Source organism: Scleropages formosus, chromosome 18, assembly GCF_900964775.1.
Source record: "Scleropages formosus chromosome 18, fSclFor1.1, whole genome shotgun sequence".
Taxonomy (NCBI): Eukaryota; Metazoa; Chordata; class Actinopteri; order Osteoglossiformes; family Osteoglossidae; genus Scleropages; species Scleropages formosus.
In genome coordinates, this window is record NC_041823.1 from 5,819,751 (window position 1) to 5,841,378 (window position 21,628).

Consider the following 21,628-nt stretch of genomic DNA (forward strand, 5'->3'; position numbering starts at 1 on the left):
TGCCAGTAAGTGTTAACGAAATGGATGTGATCACCCCTACTAAGGTGTTAAGCTTCCAGGCTAATTTAGAGATTCTCATCTTTAATCAGACAAACTCCACTGAAACAAAAACACTTGAGTTTGAAAAAGTGCATTTATCCCCTCCAAATGTCTCACACAGGCAGCGATGCCTTTGTGGAGAACAAATGTGAAAGTAAAAGTAATGGATAAAAAAAAAATGCTACCCTATGCAGGGAAGAAAGCCTGATGTATGAAAAAGGGTTTGTTTCTCTAAATTGAAGGAACCATTTTCTGTTTCATTGAGACAATGACTCCTGTGATTGATGCCGAATTGTGGTGGACCAAGAAATGAGCTAAACAGGACTGAGCAGAGGGAGAACCCAGTGTTTAAATTTTTTATTTAAGCAAGCAGTTTTCAATCCAGATTTCTTCACATCACTCAACCATTACCACCACCACCAAGTGTCAATATTCCAAGCATTCCCACAATAAAAGGAATAAAATGAATGCTTTCATTTCCCAATTTAGCAAGTTCAATACCCTTTTTTAATTTTTCAATTTTTCTTTTTTTTTTTTTGAAATTTTTATTAACTAGGCCTAGCATAATCTTTCTCTAGACCTGGCAGAATTAAACGTTTCCTTTTTTTGAGATCATTTTCTTCTTTTTGCAATGTTTTGTGTGTTTTCTTTTTTTCGATGTTTTAATTATTTTCCTGGTGAAGCAGGCTATAGGTGTCCAAACCTGTGAGAGAAGAGAGGATCACTACGTATATATACAGTAGATACTTCCACAGGACACTACCATTGAAAGGTCATAGTCAAAGCTTCAAGTTCAGTTCTCATACTATCCGTAATTGACCATGTGCAAAGGCAGGGGGACCACAGGCCCACGTGGAGGTGGGCATTTTTCGGCAGGGCTCACCTCTGACTACACACTCGGCACACTAGCTGAACTGGTCACAGATTTCTGCGCAGCCTCCTTGGCTTGGTGCGCCTGCAGCACAGCGACTGCTTCATCAACCTGCAAAACAAAGACGACGCACTCAGATCTGCTGCGTGAACAAAAGCGCTGTTCACTCACGCTCCACGCGGCTCTTCGGAGTAACCTATGAAGTGCGTTCAGAGCACAGGAAACGAGGAAGACGAGGCTAACCTTGGAGCGCAGGGACTCGGGGGACTCCAACATGTGCAAAAGCTCCGAGTTATCGATTTCCAGCAGCATGCCAGTGATTTTACCAGCGAGGGTGGGGTGCATGCTCTGGATCAGTGGAAACAGACGTTCACCTGGATGGAGGGGGGGAAACGTGATCAAAACTATGACTGGGACACAGAACAAGCATGTGCTGCGGTAGAAAGGTGGGACACTCACCCAGCATCTGCTTCTGCTCCTGAGGAGGAGCAGCAGCCAACATGGAGGCAGTCAGGGGCTCTTGGCCCTGCACGTGAACAGCAGGCTGTGGAGCATAAGAAAGAAAGAAAGAATCGTTAACCCACTGAAATACAACAACTAAGTAAGCTTTCTGCTAATCCACCACTTACACAGAAAGACTAACCTGCTGCATGGCCACCTGTGGCTGGGCAGCCAGGTGCTGCTGAGTGTTGCGCACACCTGTAGCATACTTGTACTGGGGCACGCCACGCACCGGGGCTGTCGCAGCCGTCGCAGCGCTGGATGGACGGGGTCCCACAGCCTGGGCACCTGGGAAGTGGTACAACAGCATTAACCACCTTTTACAGGGGTAAATGGACCGGGCATGGGGGAGTGCTGCTTTGGTCAATGCTTACCGACACGCTGGGAGGTCATCATGCGGGGAACCTGGGAGGATGCGGGCCTCACGGTGCTGAAAGTCTGAGGCCTTGGGGCTGAGGAACGCATGGCGTTGGTCATGTTCTGGAAATCTGAGGTGGCGGTAATAAGGGAACAACTGAAGTCAGATGACAAAACAAGTCAGAAGCAACTGAAATGGAAAAAACCTTGCTTGATTAAATGAAAACCGAGTGATCAACAGCAATACTTACGCTGTGGTCTCACATTCTGGGTGGCCCAGCGAGGGCTTGGCCTCAGCTGAGTAAGCTGGCCAGTTGGGTAGTATGCAGCACGGTTCTGGGCCTGACAGAGACAGACAGACAGACTTGTTATTACCAAGTAAGACCGCACATGGTGGTGGTGGTGTTATATACAACCAACTAAAGCTCAAACCTGTGGAATGGCGGCCATGAAGTATCCAGAAGGAGCTGTGGGCTGGTAAGGGTTGAGAACCTGGTTGGGCACAGCTCTCACGCTAGCCAGTCGTTGCATGTACTGGTTGGTGAGGTGGGCCTGGCGTTCCTCCTTGCGCTGGGCCAGGGCCACATAGAGAGGCTTGGTGGCTACAATGCGGCCATTCATTTCAGTTACTGCCTTGGTGGCCTCCTCAGGTGATGAAAAGCACACAAAACCAAAGCCCTTGCTGCGGCCTCCTTCCATCATGACCTGCAGAGATGCACAGCAGGTTCATACCCATCAGGTTCTTACCCCAAATGCAAAAGCATCAGGATGAAATGTACAGTTCTTTATAAGGTATTAGAACCAATAAGTAGGTGCGCGCACACCTTAGCACTGGTGATGGTCCCAAAGGGGGAAAACTCCTTGCGCAGACGCTCATCATCAAGTCCATCGTCCAGATTTTTGACGTACAGATTGACACCCTAGACAAAGAACATGCAATAATCAGCCACACAAATCTCAACACCACTTTAAGTACAGAACCACGTGGAGTGAAACAAGCAACAGGTACCTTAAGTATAGAAAACTAGTAGGAGAGCAGTGTACTGTCAGTGTAAATACCTGGAAGCGTGTCATCCTATCCTGCTTCATTTGCTCAAACTTGCGCTTCAGCTCTGTCTGGCGTTCAGATTTCTTCTGGGCACGACCCACATATACCTGCTTACCATTCAGCTCTTTACCATTCATCTCATCCACAGCCTGAAACACAGTCAGTCATTTTGTTTTGCATGGATCACATTTTTACCCATTCACAGATATTTCACTGGATTTCAGGGCACAATAAACAATACCTTTGAGGAAACTGCTGTTTGTATTATTACACACAGTACAATAGAACAAAAGCTGAACATAGACCAGACACAGTGAACATGAAAAACTGGCACAACAGGTAGATAACAGATCACAAATAAACCAGGTAACGTCTCACCTTCTGTGCATCCTCATGCCTCTCGTAGCTGACGAACCCAAAGCCTTTGGACTTTCCATTGCTGTCAGTCATGACTCTGACACTCAAGGCAGGACCTGCAAACCAACAATTCTTCAGCACGATAAAACTAAAGGACCCAAAAGAAACATCACTTCAGACTCAGTTGAGGAGACGAACATGCGTACATGCCGACACTCACCGAATTTCCCAAAAATTTCCTTCAGCTTCTCATCATCCATGTCTTCACCAAAGTTTTTGATGTAAACATTGGTGAATTCCTTGGCCCTAGCTCCAAGCTCAGCCTCACGTTCTTTACGAGATTTGAAGCGTCCAACAAACCTAAAACAAAACCAGTTTCATCCTTTAACTGCACTTTAAGTAAACCTTGAATAAAAGTGCAATGTAGTCACTAAAATCTGTTATTCTGTGACAAATGTAGGTAGCAAAAAAATTATCCCCATCATTCATGCGAAGTGGGGCCCATGAACTACCATTGTACTATGGCAGCCATTTGGCCAGAACAGTCAACTGAAATGGACGTTCTGAATTTGACAAGGCTGCAGGAAGAATAGCAACATATAACCAACTAAGTGTGTTACAGATATCAATATAATTAGCTGGCTGTAAAGCACTAAAATTGGGAGCGTAAACATTTCAGCATGCAAATCTTTTATGGTTGTTAGATTAACCAACATTTCCATGCAAATTACAGACCAACACACTTACACTTTTCTGTCATTGAGCAACATGCCATTCATTTTCTCAATGGCTCTTTCAGCTGCCTCCTGAGTTTCAAAGTGCACAAAGCCGTAGCCCTTTGAACCGTTCTCATCACAAACCACCTTGGGAAGAAAGAATATTTACATTTACACGCATTCCAAGCCAATGCCAGCACACCCTCAATCTGACAAACTTTTCACATCATTCTTCAGACCTCAAGGTATTGATACACAGTGCCAGTTACCTTGCAGGATAATATGTTGCCAAAAGCAGAAAATGTGTCATAAAGGGCCTTGTTGTCAATGGACTTGTCCAGGTTCTTGATGAAGATGTTGCCCACTCCACTCTTCCTCAGAGATGGGTCACGCTGAGACCACATGATGCGGACCGGTCTGCCCTTGATCACATCAAAGTTCATGGTGTCCAAAGCACGCTCGGCTGAAAATTCAGGGAGGGTGGGGGTGAGGTTAGATGAGGTGGAAGACGGACTGGTTGTCTCATTTCAGCACAAGTATGCTGTGAAGGCAATTTTCATTATCAACTGATAACAGAAGTCCTCCACCCATGACATGTATGAAGGCAAAAAATATGCTTGCAACACCATACTCCCCTTTTTGTTCTTGCATCACCTCATTTACATCGGACACAACGCTCTTATCGAACAATGGGAAGAGCCCACCTTTCAGCTAGTGAAATAAGCAGTAAGGAGAGTGAGAAGTTTGTGCTTTACAGCACTACAAATTTCTGAAATTTCACCTTATAACTATATTGCTTAAACTGCATAACTAATAATCTCAATAGAGAAGCCTTACATCATCATCATCCTCTCATACTTTTAGCAGGTGTACAATGCTATACCTTCACAATGACATACCCATTTTTACAGCTGGATAATATTTCATGGGACTAATTAACATAAGTGCCTTGATAAGGAGTACTTGTAGGAGGTGTTTTAAAGGAAACATCTTTATCCATTAAGGTTACAGGTCTACACCACTATGGGCTCTTTCAATCATGGCTCACGCTGGGGCTTCTTAACCTGGGATCCAGGGATGACGGATGGGTTGATGGCACTGGTTACTAATAAAGCAGAAGTTCCCACTGAGAATAAATTAAACTGCAATAAGTTTAAGGTAGTATTTTTTCCCCATCCAAATTTGGGATTTTCCAAGAAGGGGGCCCTGTAAGGTATCTGTAGATTTTTAAAAAAAAAACACTACAATCTTTAAACCAGCCAGTATTGCACCATACTGAGAGGTTATAGGTACGGAGTCGGACAGGGCCTCAGAACTGGCTTTTACTAGAAGTCCATGTCAGAAAACGTGTTACTACTGTCAGTCAGTACGATGGGGTTAACTACCCGCGGCGCTATCACTTATTCACTATGATATCACTCCTATTCACGCCCGTCATGGCGTGCGAGGACACACGTGTTGAGGCACCACGGTCAGGCCGCAGCAGCAGGGCCCGGTGAAAAGCCTGGCCGGGACTGGGACACTCACCGTCGGCGGGCTGTTGGAAGTTCACGTAGGCGTAGCCAAGCGAACGACGGGTGATCATGTCCCGGCACACCCGGATGGAGAGGATGGGCCCGGCTGGGCTGAACTTCTCATAGAGCATGGCCTCGGTGACGTCCTGGTGCAGGTCCCCCACGTAGAGAGAGGCCATGGGGTAGCTGGGCGCGCTCGGGTTCATCTTTGCGTGCGCGAGCTAGTCAGCCAAATACTTTTAAAAATAAAATAGCTTAACTTTAAGGGCTTTTTCGCCAAAACGTTTATTAAAAGATGAGAAGAATCGAGGAGCAAAAAGGAATTTTGAGTTAGATGGTCGACGAAGAAGTAGTCGGACACCGAGGAGGAGGTAAAATGACGTTTTCGTCGAATAAAACGTTAATTTATCCTTTTTAAACCCGAATTAACGCGTAAACCAAGCGAAACGGCCAAACGCGGAGTACGGTAAACGAATTAAAATAACTGAAACAACTTATAAAATGGAGAAAAATAGGCCTTTCCCTCAGCGGTAACGTTAGCTAGCTAGCTAGCCGGCTTTACACGTCGATAAGGCTTCTTTTTCCTCGGTCTTCTGCTTCCTCTTAGGTTCCGGTCCACTTATTTCTGCTTCACCAGTTTTTTTTATTATTTTTTTTTTTGTTACAAAAGAATACTTTTTTCTCGTTTTTATAGTTTTTAAAATTTTTTTGTTTTTTTAGATTTTTTTATATAATAAGACGTGTGCCGGGGCGAGCTCCGTGGCACAGTCACGCGCACAGCACGAACAGCCGGGGCTTAGGGGAGAACACCACGTGAGCGTCGTGCTTTAAGTAGGAGCCTGGCGCGTTGCGTCACCGGAATCGGAACGTTTCATTCTGGCGAAGGGGAGGGGCAATGGAACCGTCCGCAGCGCCATTTCGAAATTGCTGTAATTTCAAAAAACAAAAGCAAGAAAAATAGCCCAGCTGTTCAGAACAATCAGATATTCACGCAAAAATTTAAAAATGTACATGTCATTATTATTATGTACAGTTATTTATTCCTCACCTATTTTACACATTATACACGCACAGGTTTGATATGTGTTCTGTGACAGAAAAAGCTAAGAAATGAGAAACGAAGACTTTTCTAAGATATTAGTGTGAGAGAGAGTGTGTGTGAGAGAGAAAGAAAGCGAGAGAATGTTGTGTAGTACCTTCCCTCCAGTTCCCCATCCTAGGCCTCAAGTGACTATTCACACACACATTCTATCTGCTCAGGCCCTCAGCAGGCAGAAGCTAAAAGTGATGTAATATATTCCAGAATGAGGAAGACTCTGTCCCCAAATGTCTCACCATATTCGGTAAAAACCACGTCAGACTTTTTTTTTTTTTTTCTTTCAGAATACTTCTCTGATTTTCATCACAAAACATATAGGAAAAAATAACCTCGGAAATAGTCTCTGTGTCACAGCACAGTGCCTTTACTCCTTACGTAAATGGACCCGATTCTTGTGGTGAATGCACTTTCTTTGTGAAACACCCCATATTTCATTTGATCACCAGAATAAAAGTCATTACAACGAAAAAAACTTTGCAGAAGTGGTTATTCTATATCCTCCATGTAGGAGTATAGGTAATTCAAGTAAGAAGGTAATAATGACATATCTCTACAGCAGTTTTACTTCCATCAAACTAAGTCATTTCAGAAATAAACCATGTATTTACATTTACATTGGGGAAACATACTAAACATTTTAATGCTTAAAAATGTTAATAGATTAAATGTTATCTTAACATCTCAATACTATGGATGCATTTTAGCAACTTTAACTGTAGTACAAGGCTATATAAGATTATATGAGCATGGGATATAGGCCTGGTAAACAACTAATAGAGAAAAAAGAATAAAAGAAGTACTGCTGAAGTAATGAGTGTCTATGCCGCCGATGTTTTTCGAGATCAATGTGAGTCAGAGCACGTCCGGTAATTTAAAGCGTGAAAAGATTGTAGAGCCAAACTCGGCCCACGGAATTAAGCTGCATTCTTTCGAGCCAAAAGTCAAAATATCTCATCTCATCTTCTGATTTGGTTTCACGCTTCCAGTTCAGCCTCGTCAGAAACGCTGGGTTAAAAAAGAAACGCGGCGTCTCCGTATCCGAAGCAAAATTACATGATCAGCTGTGATTGACCACATAGTGAGCCAAAGCCTACTAATCAGACAATAATAATTCAGAGAGACTTAATATCAGTAGAACCAGAGCTGAAAATTATGTTATCACTCGCTCTTATTAACATCAGCCAGAAGCAGTGCAGTTTCGGGTACTTTTGAATGAATAGGCTGGAATAAATTTTGCATTAAATAGATGTCATAGCGCAGCTGAATTAAACTTCCAGTTATAAAAGTTTCAGCCTTAACCATTTCCTAGCGTTCAGCTTTAGGTGATTTACCGTCAGCTTTTGTGTAACAGTAAGCAGTGTAAGATTTTATTTCAAAGTATTTGTGGAGACATTTTATTTTGGATATTTACATTTACATTTATTCATTTAGCAGGGACTTTTCTCCAAAGCGATGTACATCTCAGAGAAATATCTGCCACATTTTCATGGATTTGTAGTGACCTTTACAAGATAGAGGACACAAAACCCATTAAAATCGGGAGAGATGTTTGCTCTCTGTTACTGTGTCTCATGCGACATCCTGGAATATCTAATCCCCGTTTTAACTTGCTTTATCAAGACAATATTCATTATTCTTGCAGGGTGCAGTGGGTTTGGCCAGGTCATGCTCTCTGGTGGGTCAGGGGTTCGAGTCCCACTTGGGGTGCCTTGTGATGGACTGGTGTCCCATCCTGGGTGTGTCCCCTCCAGCCTTGCGGCCTATGTTGCCAGATTAGGCTTCGATTCACCGTGACCCCGCTCGGGACAAGCGGTTTCAGACGGTGTGTACGTGTGATTCAATATTTCCACACAGCTTGTACAGTGCCTGGCTATACTGTTGCTCATCAGGACCAAGTGCCTTAATTGAAATTTGAATTCAACTTAATTTGAATAATGCATTTAACTCCGTGGAATAATGCAAAACTGTACAAAAAGAGAAAGTATTATTTTTATTATTTCCACTTGTCATTGTTCAGTGATTTACAATGTCAAGCAAAATGTTTAAGAGAACAAATACTGTATATAATTAAATAAACCATGTATTTCAAGCCAAAACATCCCACTAAAAAATTAAAAATCCCAAATTAAGAAAAATAAATGTAATTAATTTTCCAAGTATAAATATAATCAAATCGGGATGACTAAATGAACTATAAACAGAAAAATTATACATATTGCACAAAAAATAGGATTTCCTTGTTTTCATTTTATGGTGTGAATAAGGACGAAATTTCTTTTTAAAATGTAGGTTATGTTCAATCCCTGATTAAGTTCTTTATTCTCAGTGATTAACAATAATAATGAAAAAATATAATTCCCTGTAAAATTTTGCCATTTGTCTAATTTTTTTTATGCTTAAAACTTTCTGAAGAAGGATATAGGTCCCCAAAGCGGTATATAACATGGGAAAGCTTCAAATAACTGACCATGCTGATGTCAGAAGACAGAAGGAATATGACTACTGCAAGAGTGCCAGTACACAATTGGTTCTACCATATGTGACACTCCTCACCTCTGACTAGACAGTTGCTGAACTAGCTGAACTGGTCACAGATTTCTGCGCAGCCTCCTTGGCTTGGTGCGCCTGCAGCACAGCGACTGATTCATCAACCTGCAAAACAAAGATGCTGCACTCAGATCTGCTGCGTGAACAAAAGCGCTGTTCACTCACGCTCCACGCGGCTCTTCGGAGTAACCTATGAAGTGCGTTCAGAGCACAGGAAACGAGGAAGACGAGGCTAACCTTGGAGCGCAGGGACTCGGGGGACTCCAGCATGTGCAAAAGCTCCGAGTTATCGATTTCCAGCAGCATGCCAGAGATTTTACCAGCGAGGGTGGGGTGCATGCTCTGGATCAGTGGAAACAGACGTTCACCTGGATGGAGGGGGGGAAACGTGATCAAAACTATGACTGGGACACAGAACAAGCATGTGCTGCGGTAGAAAGGTGGGACACTCACCCAGCATCTGCTTCTGCTCCTGAGGAGGAGCAGCAGCCAACATGGAGGCAGTCAGGGGCTCTTGGCCCTGCACGTGAACAGCAGGCTGTGGAGCATAAGAAAGAAAGAAAGAATCGTTAACCCACTGAAATACAACAACTAAGTAAGCTTTCTGCTAATCCACCACTTACACAGAAAGACTAACCTGCTGCATGGCCACCTGTGGCTGGGCAGCCAGGTGCTGCTGAGTGTTGCGCACACCTGTAGCATACTTGTACTGGGGCACGCCACGCACCGGGGCTGTCGCAGCCGTCGCAGCGCTGGATGGACGGGGTCCCACAGCCTGGGCACCTGGGAAGTGGTACAACAGCATTAACCACCTTTTACAGGGGTAAATGGACCGGGCATGGGGGAGCGCTGCTTTGGTCAATGCTTACCGACACGCTGGGAGGTCATCATGCGGGGAACCTGGGAGGATGCGGGCCTCACGGTGCTGAAAGTCTGAGGCCTTGGGGCTGAGGAACGCATGGCGTTGGTCATGTTCTGGAAATCTGACGTGGCGGTAATAAGGGAACAACTGAAGGTAGATGACAAAACAAGTCAGAAGCAACTGAAATGGAAAAAACCTTGCTTGATTAAATGAAAACCGAGTGATCAACGGCAATACTTACGCTGTGGTCTCACATTCTGGGTGGCCCAGCGAGGGCTTGGCCTCAGCTGAGTAAGCTGGCCAGTTGGGTAGTATGCAGCACGGTTCTGGGCCTGACAGAGACAGACAGACAGACTTGTTATTACCAAGTAAGACCGCACATGGTGGTGGTGGTGTTATATACAACCAACTAAAGCTCAAACCTGTGGAATGGCGGCCATGAAGTATCCAGAAGGAGCTGTGGGCTGGTAAGGGTTGAGAACCTGGTTGGGCACAGCTCTCACGCTAGCCAGTCGTTGCATGTACTGGTTGGTGAGGTGGGCCTGGCGTTCCTCCTTGTGCTGGGCCAGGGCCACATACAGAGCCTTGGTGGCTACAATGCGGCCATTCATTTCAGTTACTGCCTTGGTGGCCTCCTCAGGTGATGAAAAGCACACAAAACCAAAGCCCTTGCTGCGGCCTCCCTTCATCATGACCTACAGAGATGCACAGTAGGTTCATATCCATCAGGTTCTTACCCCAAATGCAAAAGCATCAGGATGAAATGTACAGTTCTTTATAAGGTATTAGAACCAATAAGTAGGTGCGCGCACACCTTAGCACTGGTGATGGTCCCAAAGGGGGAAAATTCCTTGCGCAGACGCTCATCATCAAGTCCATCGTCCAGATTTTTGACGTACAGATTGACACCCTAGACAAAGAACATGCAATAATCAGCCACACAAATCTCAACACCACTTTAAGTACAGAACCACGTGGAGTGAAACAAGCAACAGGTACCTTAAGTATAGAAAACTAGTAGGAGAGCAGTGTACTGTCAGTGTAAATACCTGGAAGCGTGTCATCCTGTCCTGCTTCATTTGCTCAAACTTGCGCTTCAGCTCTGTCTGGCGTTCAGATTTCTTCTGGGCACGACCCACATATACCTGCTTACCATTCAGCTCTTTACCATTCATCTCATCCACAGCCTGAAACACAGTCAGTCATTTTGTTTTGCATGGATCACATTTTTACCCATTCACAGATATTTCACTGGATTTCAGGGCACAATAAACAATACCTTTGAGGAAACTGCTGTTTGTATTATTACACACAGTACAATAGAACAAAAGCTGAACATAGACCAGACACAGTGAACACGAAAAACTGGCACAACAGGTAGGTAACAGATCACAAATAAACCAGGTAACGTCTCACCTTCTGTGCATCCTCATGCCTCTCGTAGCTGACGAACCCAAAGCCTTTGGACTTTCCATTGCTGTCAGTCATGACTCTGACACTCAAGGCAGGACCTGCAAACCAACAATTCTTCAGCATGATAAAACTAAAGGACCCAAAAGAAACATCACTTCAGACTCAGTTGAGGAGACGAACATGCGTACATGCCGACACTCACCGAATTTCCCAAAAATTTCCTTCAGCTTGTCATCATCTATGTCTTCACCAAAGTTTTTGCAGTACACATTGTTGAATTCCTTGGCCCTAGCTCCAAGCTCGGCCTCACGTTCTTCACAAGATTTGAAGTGTCCAACAAACCTAAAACAGCAATCCACAATCAGAGCTCAGACTTCCAGACCACAGGTAATACTCAGAACAATTGACCGTATTGAACAATTGACCAATAAGATGCTATAATGCTAGAATATCCAGTCTTTGAGACATCTTGCTTTTCTTTGAAAGAGACATCTCATAAGAGTATTTTCAAATGGTCCGCATCACTCAGCCAATAGTTTCCTGGTGGTTGCTATTTAAATGTCAAGTACAACAGTTGAATGTCATTTCAAAAAACTGGCTTGACGTTTTATGCCTCAAACTACAATAATTCTTCCTAAAGATTCTATTCTATTGACATTTCAGGTTATGCTGCCGTGTGGACTTGATTTTCCCACTGCGCTACTATGTTTCCTACTTGAGTTCAGGGCGATGCATTAACAACTAATTTTCATTTTTGTTCAGTTTGCTGCAGTTAAAAGTTTATTTTCAGAGTGTTTGTCATAATATGCCTTAATGAAAAGTTTAAAATGTTACTCAGATTTATTTGTACTACATGGTACAGTGAGGAAGTTATAAGACTTGCTGCCTTGTAGCAGTGTTGTGGTTACATAAGGTCAACGTATGTGACAGAGGGACATGTATTAGAACCTATTGACTGTACAACATGTATGTGTCACAAATTTAATGATATTTTGCAAAGAACTGTGCCAGAACTAAACTTTATTTTGCTTATAGACTTTCTTCACCCAAGATTTCTTAATCTGCCATTAAAGTGAATTGTAAGACAAACTCTTAACTACACTTGGTTTAAATGGGAAAAATGTTTCCTTGAGCTTTAAAAAAAAAAGTAAAATTTTTTCCATCAAATATGTAAAATTCCTGCTTCTGCTTTAAAAACAGAGAAAATGTAACTCAAAGGCAAATTAAAAAGATCGAAAGTGCCCCAGACACCTTTAAATCCAGGCTGAAGACCAACATCTTCCGAACCACTTACACACAACATTTTTGTGCCATTTCCCCCCCCCATCCCCCTTCTCTTTCATCGTTTGTCTTACTGTTAATTTGTCTTTTTTATTTTGTTGCTTTATTTTGTGGTTCCTTGGCGGTGCAGTGGCACACTAGATTCCTCACAGCTCCCGACTCCTCACAGTTCTCCATGTTCACATGGGTTTCCTCCAGATGCCCTGGTTCTCTCCCACAGTTCAGATGAAGAGTTCTCCCAGAGTTTCAGATGAACGGTGACTCTAAGTTGCCCTCAGTACGTGTACGGGTCGTTACTCACATATCTTTAGTCTTCATCGTAAAAGACTTTGAGAATTGGCTTTTTAATGGTGCAATTTAAAATAAAAAATATTATTACAGTACTTAATGAGGCAGTTATGACTAATCACTTGAAATGTTTGTAAAGTATATAAGAAATTGCAAATTAGATAATGCAAAGTATTCATGATGAGAATTCCGTGTGTTCCATCACGTCAAATTTTAAACCGACTGTTAAGGCTTTCCTTTGCCTTTTTGCGGTTTTAACAGGCTTGTGTACAATTGTTGAAAATGTATTCATTATTATTAGAGATATGTCAGTGGGTGAGTGTACTTACACTTTTTTATCTTTAATAGAACTGCCGTTCATTTTCTCAATGGCACTTTCTGCTGCCTCGTGGGTCTCAAAGAACACAAAGCCGTAGCCCTTTGAACCGTTCTCATCACAAACCACCTTGGGAAGAAAGGATATTTACATTTACACGCATTCCAAGCCAATGCCAGCACACCCTCAATCTGACAAACTTTTCACATCATTCTTCAGACCTCAAGGTATTGATACACAGTGCCAGTTACCTTGCAGGATAATATGTTGCCAAAAGCAGAAAATGTGTCATAAAGGGCCTTGTTGTCAATGGACTTGTCCAGGTTCTTGATGAAGATGTTGCCCACTCCACTCTTCCTCAGAGATGGGTCACGCTGAGACCACATGATGCGGACCGGTCTGCCCTTGATCACATCAAAGTTCATGGTGTCCAAAGCACGCTGGGCTAGAAAAAGATTTCTGAAGTTCTGGTCAAGGTGCTTGAAATGAACTTGTATCCACTGAACAAATTACTCCACGGTCACAAGTTTACTAACACTATATATACAGTACTTTGAACTGCAACTTACTAAATACTGCTATTTGAATTAAGGAAATAATTAGCAATAATATTGCAAGTACTTAGATTTTGCTAGGAAGGCCGTTTTACCTTTCATCACTCTGTTTCTGTAAGTAAGCTGCTGTAGCCTTGAACAGTCACTAAACTAATAATACAAAAAATAATAATGATCTTATTTATGTATTATGTATTTATGTGTTTACTCACCATCAGCGTGACATTTGAAGTTTACATAACCATACGCGAGTGAGCGGTGAGCGATCAAGTCCTTGCACACCCAGATGGAGAGGATGGGCCCAAAGGGAGAAAATTTGTCATACAGATCGGCTTCAGTAACATCCTGGTGCAGATCAGCAACGTACAACTCGGCCACTTGCGAACTTGAAGCACTAGGATCCATTTCCTGTGCGTATTAAAAAACTGAATTTCCAAATGGCAAAACATCAAAAAAATGTTAAATTTTTGTATATGATTTCACAGAAAGCTACTTTATATCATCTACTATCTTCTCTTTTTACAATACATAACACTTTAATAGGCTGTATCCAAGTTACACTAGTGCAGCTGTATTAAAATGCCTAATAAAGACATATAAAAACAAGTACTTGCCATAAAATCAATAACAAGAAATATACGGTATACTTGAAATTATCAGATGTAGACTTGGAAAATATTAAAAATTAATATTTAAGTCTCAATGAATAACACCAGTTAATTACAAACCTGGCTAAAATGTCAGTCTAATGTTGTTCGACAGCTGGTAGCGTAGTGGTTAGAGCTGCTGCCTTTGGACCTCAAGGTCGTAAGTTTGAATCCCACCTCCAGCTGTAGTACCTTTGAGCAAGGTACTCACCCCAAACTGCTCCAGTGAGATTATCCAGCTGTATAAATGGATAAATAATTGCAAGCAGGCCTGGAGAAACCAATCAGCTCAATAAGTAAAATGTCTTATTGTAAAACATGTAATATTTTAACTCTGTGCGACATTTTAATTAAAAGCTGTTTAAAATGAAAAAAATTGTAAACGTAGTTATGAGGTCATTCAGAGTGCAAATCTCAAAAGGTTTTGTAACCTAAGGTTTCCAGGGGTAAGTAAAGATTGTTTTACTTACCAACGAAGGTGTGTAGTTTGTCGCCGAGTCCTTTTACTCTGTTTTGCTGTAACCAAAAGGCACAGAGCAGGTCTTGCGGTTCACGGGTTTGCTGTGTCCAGAAGACTGACTGGAAACCACAAGCTCCTCTCCGAGGGCTCCGGGCTTGGGGTGTGAAACAGCTTGAGAGTTAAGTAGAAAGTGAAAGTGTGATGAACACAGAAGTATCATGAAATGAAAATGAAACTGACTTTTCATACAGTTCATACAGCAACTAGTGGTTGAGATTAAAGTGGCCTTTTAGTCAAAATTTCAGACCAGCCTGTAAACTCCAAATCTGCTCTTCTACATGAGCTCATTCTAGGACTCTTAACATGCTGAAGCGTCCAGGTTTTGTACTTTTTGCTTTTTATCTTATATTAAATGGTATGAGGCAGTGGCACTTTTCAGGTATCGGGTGACCACAAAATATGAGCAATAGTGTTGAATGAAGAGTATGGTGTAAATGTTCGTGCAGCCTAACTTTATGATCGTTCCCAGATAAGCCTTTACACAGCCGCTACTCCTGCATTGTATGTAAACTTTTGTGTACCAAAAAAAAAAAAAAAGAAAATTGTAGGAAGGTGATCAGGATTCATCTATTCTGAGTTTTATGCACCTGCTCGAGCGATGAGCATCGGTGCATCAAGTGGAAAGAAAGAAAAACTTTACTTAACAATTGCACATCTGCAACTATGTCTCTTTCTCCTAATGTAGTGCACACATTGTATTTTCTGAGATGTACGTCGCTTTGGAGAAAAGCATCTCCTAAATGAATAAATGTAAGAATACTTACATATTAAGGAGGACACAGGACTCCTGGAACTCTGATTTTACATGTCCCCCCCCTCCTCCTTTACAACTATGAGGCAATAACAGTTGGGAAATGCTTTCACAGTGCTGTGAAAAAGTATTTGCCCCCGTCCTGATTTTCTTTTTTTTGCATATTTGTCACAGTTAAATGATTGAGATCATCAAACAAATTTTAATATTACACAAAGATAATCCGAGTCAATACAAAATGCAGTTTTTAAATGATGATTTCATTTATTAAGGGAAAAAAGCTGTCCAAACCTACCTGGCCCTATGTGGAAAAAGTAATTGCCCCCTAAACCTAATAACTGGTTGTGCCACCCTTGGCGGCAATAAATGCAATCAGGCGTTTGCGATAAATGGCAATGAGTCTTTCACATCGCTGTGGAGGAATTTTGGCCCACTCTTTGCAGAATTGTTTCAATTCAGCCACATTGGAGGGTTTTCGAGCATGAACGGCCTGTTTAAGGTCATGCCACAGCATCTCAATCGGATTTAAGTCCGGACTTTGACTAGGCCACTCCAAAACCTTAATTTAGTTTTTTTTTTTTTTTTTTGAGCCTTTCAGAGGTGGACTTGCTGGTGTGTTTCGGATCATCGTCCTGCTGCATAACCGAAGTGCGCTTGAGCTTGAGGTTACGAACTGATGGCCAGACATTCTCCTTCAGGATTTTCTGACAGAACCATGAATTCTGCGCTCTATCAATTATGGTAAGTCGTCCAGGTCCTGAAGCTGCAAAGCAGCCCCAGACCATCACACTACCACCACCATGTTTGACTGTTGGTATAATGTTCTTTTTATGAAATGCTGTTAGTTTTACGCCAGATGTAATGGGACGCACACCTTCCAAAAAGTTCAGCTTTTGTCTCATCAGTCCACAGAATATTTGCCCAAAAGTCTTGGGGATAATCAAGATGTTTTTTGGCAAATGTGAGACGAGCCTTTGTGTTCTTTTTGGTCAGCAGTGGCTTTCGCCTTGGAACTCTCCTATGGATGTCTTTTTCTTATTGCTGAATCATGAACACTGACCTTAACTGAGGCAAGTGAGGCCTGCAGTTCTTTAGATGTTGTTCTGGGTTCTTTTATGAGCTCCAGGATGAGTCGTCGTTGCTCTCTTGGAGTAATTTTGGTAGGCCGGCCACTCCTGGGACGGTTCACCACTGTTCCGAGTTTTCTCCATTTGTGGATAATGGCTCTCACCGTGGTTCGTTGGAGTCCCAAAGCCTTAGAAACGGCTTTGTAACCCTTTCCAGACTGATACATGTCAATTACTTTGTTTCTCATCTGTTCTTGAATTTCTTTAGATCGCGGCATAATGTGTTGCTTTTTGAGATCATTTAGCATGCTTCACTTTGTCAGACAGGTTCCGTTTAAGTGATTTCTTGATTCAACAGGTCTGGCAGTAATCAGGCCTGGGTGTGGCAAGTGAAATTTAACTCAGCTTTCCAAAAAATGTGGTTAATCACAGTTCATTCATAATTTAAGAGGGGGGGGGGGGGCAATTACTTTTTCACATAGGGCCAGGTAGGTTTGGACAGCTTTTTTCCCTTAATAAATGAAATCATCATTTAAAAACTGCATTTTGTATTTACTCGGATTATCTTTGTGTAATATTAAAATTTGTTTGATGATCGCAATCATTTAACTGTGACAAATATGCAAAAAAAAAAAAAAAAAAAAAATCAGAAAAAAATAAAAAAAAAAAAATATATATACACACACAGAAGCCGCTTGTCCCACATGGGGTTGCAGGGAGCCGGAGCCTAACCCGGCAACACAGGGCGTAAGGCTGGAGGGGAAGAGGACACACCCAGGACGGGACGCCAGTCCGTCGCAAGGCACTCCAAGCGGGACTCGAACCCCAGACCCACCGGAGCGCAGGACCTGGTCCAACCCACTGTGCCACCGCACCCCTACATATGTATAAAAAAAGTGAAAGTTTCAACTCCCAAGTGTTATTGAAGAAATGAGCAACGTTCAGTCTGATTAATGCAGATCTGATGTTCGGTAAAGTGTGAATAATGCCTTTCTGTAAAATTACACAGCTTTATTAAAACACTTCTAATCAAGTCTGATGTGAAAAATTAGGTGACTTCCAAAATTAAACTACCTTGTTGGACTAATAAAGATAATTATGATTATGTTACTATTACACACCCACACAGGCTGAAGCCACTTGTCCCAAGCGGGGTCGCGGTGAACCGGAGCCTAACGTGGCAACGCAGGGCGTAAGGCTGGAGGGGGAGGGGAACACACCCTGGACGGGACGCCAGTCTATCGGAGGGCACCCCAAGGAGGTTGTAGTGGGCTTTAAGAGATAGGACAGAGGGCACACCCCCCCATCATCATTGATAGGATGCCAGTGGAGCGGGTTAACAGCTTCAAGTTCCTCAGTGTTCATGTCACTGAGGACCTCACATGGTCCACTACACTGAGGCAGTGGTGAAGAAAGCTCACCTGCGCCTCTTCTTCCTCAGATGGCTGAGGAAGTTTGGCATGCGCCACCACATCCTCAGATCATCCTACACCTGCACCGTGGAGAGCATCCTGACTGGCTGCATCACTGCCTGGTATGGGAACAGCATCGCCCTCAACCGTAAAGCTCTGCGGAGAGTAGTGCGGACAGCCCAGCACACAGCAGATGAGCTTCCCTCCCCCCCAGGACATCATGGAGAATCATCACAGACTTCAGCCCCCCGAGCCATGGACTGCTCTCGCTGCTACCATCAGGCAGACGGTATCGCAGCATCAAATCCCCCACCAGTAGGCTGTGGACAGCTTCTTCTTACAGGCCATCAGACTGTTGAACTCTAACGAATAACAAACAAGGCCATCACATGCACTACTCACTCTACCTCCCATGCATTGCACTTACCACTAACACTGGATATTGTATATTTTATGTGAATAGTGGGGGGTGCGGTGGCAGTGGGTTTGGCCGGGTCCTGCTCTCTGGCGGGTCTGGGATTCGAGTCCCACTTGGGGTGCCTTGTGATGGACTGGCATCCCGTCCTGGGTGCGCCCCCTCCTCCTCCAGCCTTGTGCCCTGTGTTGCCGGGTCAGGCTCCGGTTTGCCGCAAACCCGCTTGGGAGCAGCAGCTGCAGCCAACGTGTGTGTGTGCGTGAATAGTGTACACACTGTACAGGCATTTGTGTATATTGTATTTATTTTTTGCAGCCTGTATATCTGTAACTTATGCCGAACAGCTGCGGAGAACGCACCCAAGATTCTCACCACCTGTACACGGTGACAAAGTGATTTGGTTTGATCTAAAAGACGACTTGGGAACACAATCCCGTGCTACATGCATGACAGCCCCTTAAATGAAATGTTGCTGTAACTATGTGCTTTACTAATATTATTTGAACAAGGGTGCGGTGTATATTTTGTGCACTGTTGCTATAAAAACATTAAGCATAGAGTGAAAGGCCAAATTTAAGTGAGTCGGTCTATGATCTGGGGGGAGTCCTGCAATGCTGTCATTAACCACTTTGCCAGCAGAGGGAGTGCTAATCAAGGAAATGGCACTGCATAAAATGTAGCCATCTCAAATAACATATTCAGGGATTCTAGAAAGTATTCTTTGATAATTTCTTATATTGTTACAGGCATTGTTTTTGTATGAAAAAGACATTCATCACTGGTCACAATGATAAATGGCAGTTAAGTTCTAAGTGCTGCAAGACAACGGCGAGTCGGTCACATAGGAAACAAGAAGCATCCTGGAACAATATAAAAAAGCAATTTACAGGAGTCTGCTGGGGCACCGGAGAGCGGTTAAGGCGCAGGGGCCGGAGGGATACTTCATCGTGAAAGCATCACAGAGAAACAGCGTTATTTTCACATATGCTTAGCAGTGAGTGTGTAGTTCTTTATCAAACAGAAAAAACCTGATGTTTCCTGGTTCAACTCCTTCCAGGGCCCCTGCTGTAGAACCCTTGACCAGTTACCGTGTTATATTGAACAGATTTCTATATGGTTCAATCTGAATGTGCTTTTGGATAAAGGCAACAGCTACGGGGGGAGGGAATTCCTGCGCAATGATTTACTGCAACTCCATACCAGCAAGGGCCTGCCCCACACCCTGAACATGGAGCAACGTGCTCCTGGGTGTGTCTCCATCAACGCTAAGTGTTTCCCAGAGAGCACCTCCAAGAGCAGTCTGCCCACTTTGTCATGGAGCCACAAGCTGCTATTACTACTATTTTCATTTAGATAATACCCCCAGGCGACTCAAAATGTTACATTTATGGCCTAAGCTGCTTACAATAACACCAACTTTACCATACCAGTTCAGGGTAAATACCTTGCTCACAGATGCTACAGCAGGAGTCGTAGTTTGAACCCTGGATCTCGAATTGCAGAACGAAGGCTATGTCACCTGCTGCCCATTATGGATGCAAAATAGGTTCCCTGAAGGTACCTGGAATGAGATCAACTATGGAGATTTTGAAGACTCACAGTACCAACCTGGGAGTTAATAAGAAAATCACTTAATTTACTATACCTTAAGGTTAAAAGAGCCCTAGGGAATAAATCAAGGTGAGAGTGCAGTGCCACCCCAGTCCCAACTCTGCACATCAGGAACATTTTATCTATTACTCATCCATTCAGTTGGGAACGCAGAACCTGCACCTGAATGTGAAACATGACGCCAGACTCCCCGCGTACCTGGCCCCAGCGCTCCGTGAGTCACTCGGCAAACAAAGGCGGGAGGCGCAGGTTGCTGCAAACACGTCAAAGAACAGTCACATCACCTCAGACTTGGATTAAGTGAATGCACCAAAAATTTAAGTCATCGGTGAGGGGGATTCTGGAACACAATGGAAGAAGGAAAATAAGCATACGAAAGTCACAAAACGTAGGAATAAGGCAATAACCTTGGATTCAGTACTGCATGAAAAGTTTCACAAGTTAGCTTTTAAATCAATTTTAAACAGGACCGCATCCTCAGCAGAAACTGTAGTTATTCGGACATTAAGCATCAGATTGACATGGGCACAAAAAAATGAAGTGCAGCACCAATCAAGTGTACACTGGTATTATGGAGAAAGGCTTACCCAAACACTTCAGCCTCTATTTATAGTCAGTTTCTTTATTAGACTCACATTAAAGAGAATGATAAAAAAATCCAATTGGCCAATAAAAACAAGTTTGAAATTTGAATGATCAAAAATCTAGGGATTTAGTTTTGAGGTTTAGGGCAGAATCATAATGAGTCCGAGACTCTACTGGGTCCCAACACTGAACCAGTTAACATTGATATTTATTCATTTAGCTGACACTTTTCTCCAAAGCAACTTACAATGTTAAGACATCATTTGTTACCCATTTACTCAGCTTGCTAATTTTACTGGAGCAATTTAGGGTAAATACCTTGCTCAAGGGTACTACAGCAGTAAGTAAAAATAATAAAATGACATGGTGCAGGAGGTGGCTAAGTGGTTAGGTGCCGGTTCAAATCTCACTCCTCCTGCAGTACCCTTGATTAAGGTACTTTGTATAAACCTAACACTACAAGCTGGTTTTAAAAAAAGATAATAGTAACTATATATTACACATCACCACTGTGTAGCAGCCAGATTAAGAGGAACTGTCACTATATTACTGAAGTATAGTGTGACCATTTTAACTTGACAAGCAGGATTGAAGTCAATGGTCTCCCTTAGAGTCTTCCTGAATCCATTCCCTTCAGTATCATATGGCTGCAAATCATGGCCTGAAGCTGCCACTTCCCCTATTAGACCAGTTGTGGAACTCAGCCAGAATGTTCCAGAAGCTCCGTAGGCAGCCGCAATATGTATTCCTCCATCTGCTAAGGAAATAGTGGCATTTGAAAACAAGATCACAGTCAAAGTTTACTTGGGACAAAAAAAATACATTTGTTAACGCAAAAGTAAAGAGACTTGACACAA

The 21,628-nt window shown here is 43.0% G+C and overlaps 2 protein-coding genes and 1 non-coding gene across 3 annotated transcripts; all 3 read right to left on the bottom strand.

The window, feature by feature from the left end:
- Positions 1-381: 381 nt before the first annotated feature.
- Positions 382-6,212, bottom strand: LOC108940707 (polyadenylate-binding protein 1-like). Its single transcript, XM_018763036.2, has 15 exons — positions 5,417-6,212; positions 4,159-4,352; positions 3,921-4,036; positions 3,394-3,533; positions 3,195-3,289; positions 2,828-2,965; positions 2,593-2,688; positions 2,201-2,473; positions 2,020-2,110; positions 1,786-1,899; positions 1,554-1,699; positions 1,370-1,454; positions 1,154-1,284; positions 923-1,021; positions 382-742 (listed from the first exon to the last, which is right to left on the bottom strand). Exons 1-14 carry the CDS (start codon positions 5,607-5,609, stop codon positions 929-931), a joined length of 1,905 nt encoding a protein of 634 aa, XP_018618552.2. The 5' UTR covers positions 5,610-6,212; the 3' UTR covers positions 382-742; positions 923-928.
- On the bottom strand, positions 3,626-3,756 carry LOC114909133 (small nucleolar RNA SNORA5). The gene has a single exon (XR_003797127.1). It is a non-coding gene; the product is annotated as a small nucleolar RNA SNORA5 (small nucleolar RNA).
- A 2,834-nt stretch (positions 6,213-9,046) lies between the features above and the next one.
- On the bottom strand, positions 9,047-14,168 carry LOC108940587 (polyadenylate-binding protein 1-like). Its single transcript, XM_018762837.2, has 14 exons — positions 13,976-14,168; positions 13,461-13,654; positions 13,223-13,338; positions 11,527-11,666; positions 11,328-11,422; positions 10,961-11,098; positions 10,726-10,821; positions 10,334-10,606; positions 10,153-10,243; positions 9,919-10,032; positions 9,687-9,832; positions 9,503-9,587; positions 9,287-9,417; positions 9,047-9,154 (listed from the first exon to the last, which is right to left on the bottom strand). The coding sequence occupies exons 1-14, from the start codon at positions 14,166-14,168 to the stop codon at positions 9,062-9,064; spliced, it is 1,905 nt and encodes a 634-aa protein (XP_018618353.2). The 3' UTR covers positions 9,047-9,061.
- Positions 14,169-21,628: the final 7,460 nt, after the last annotated feature.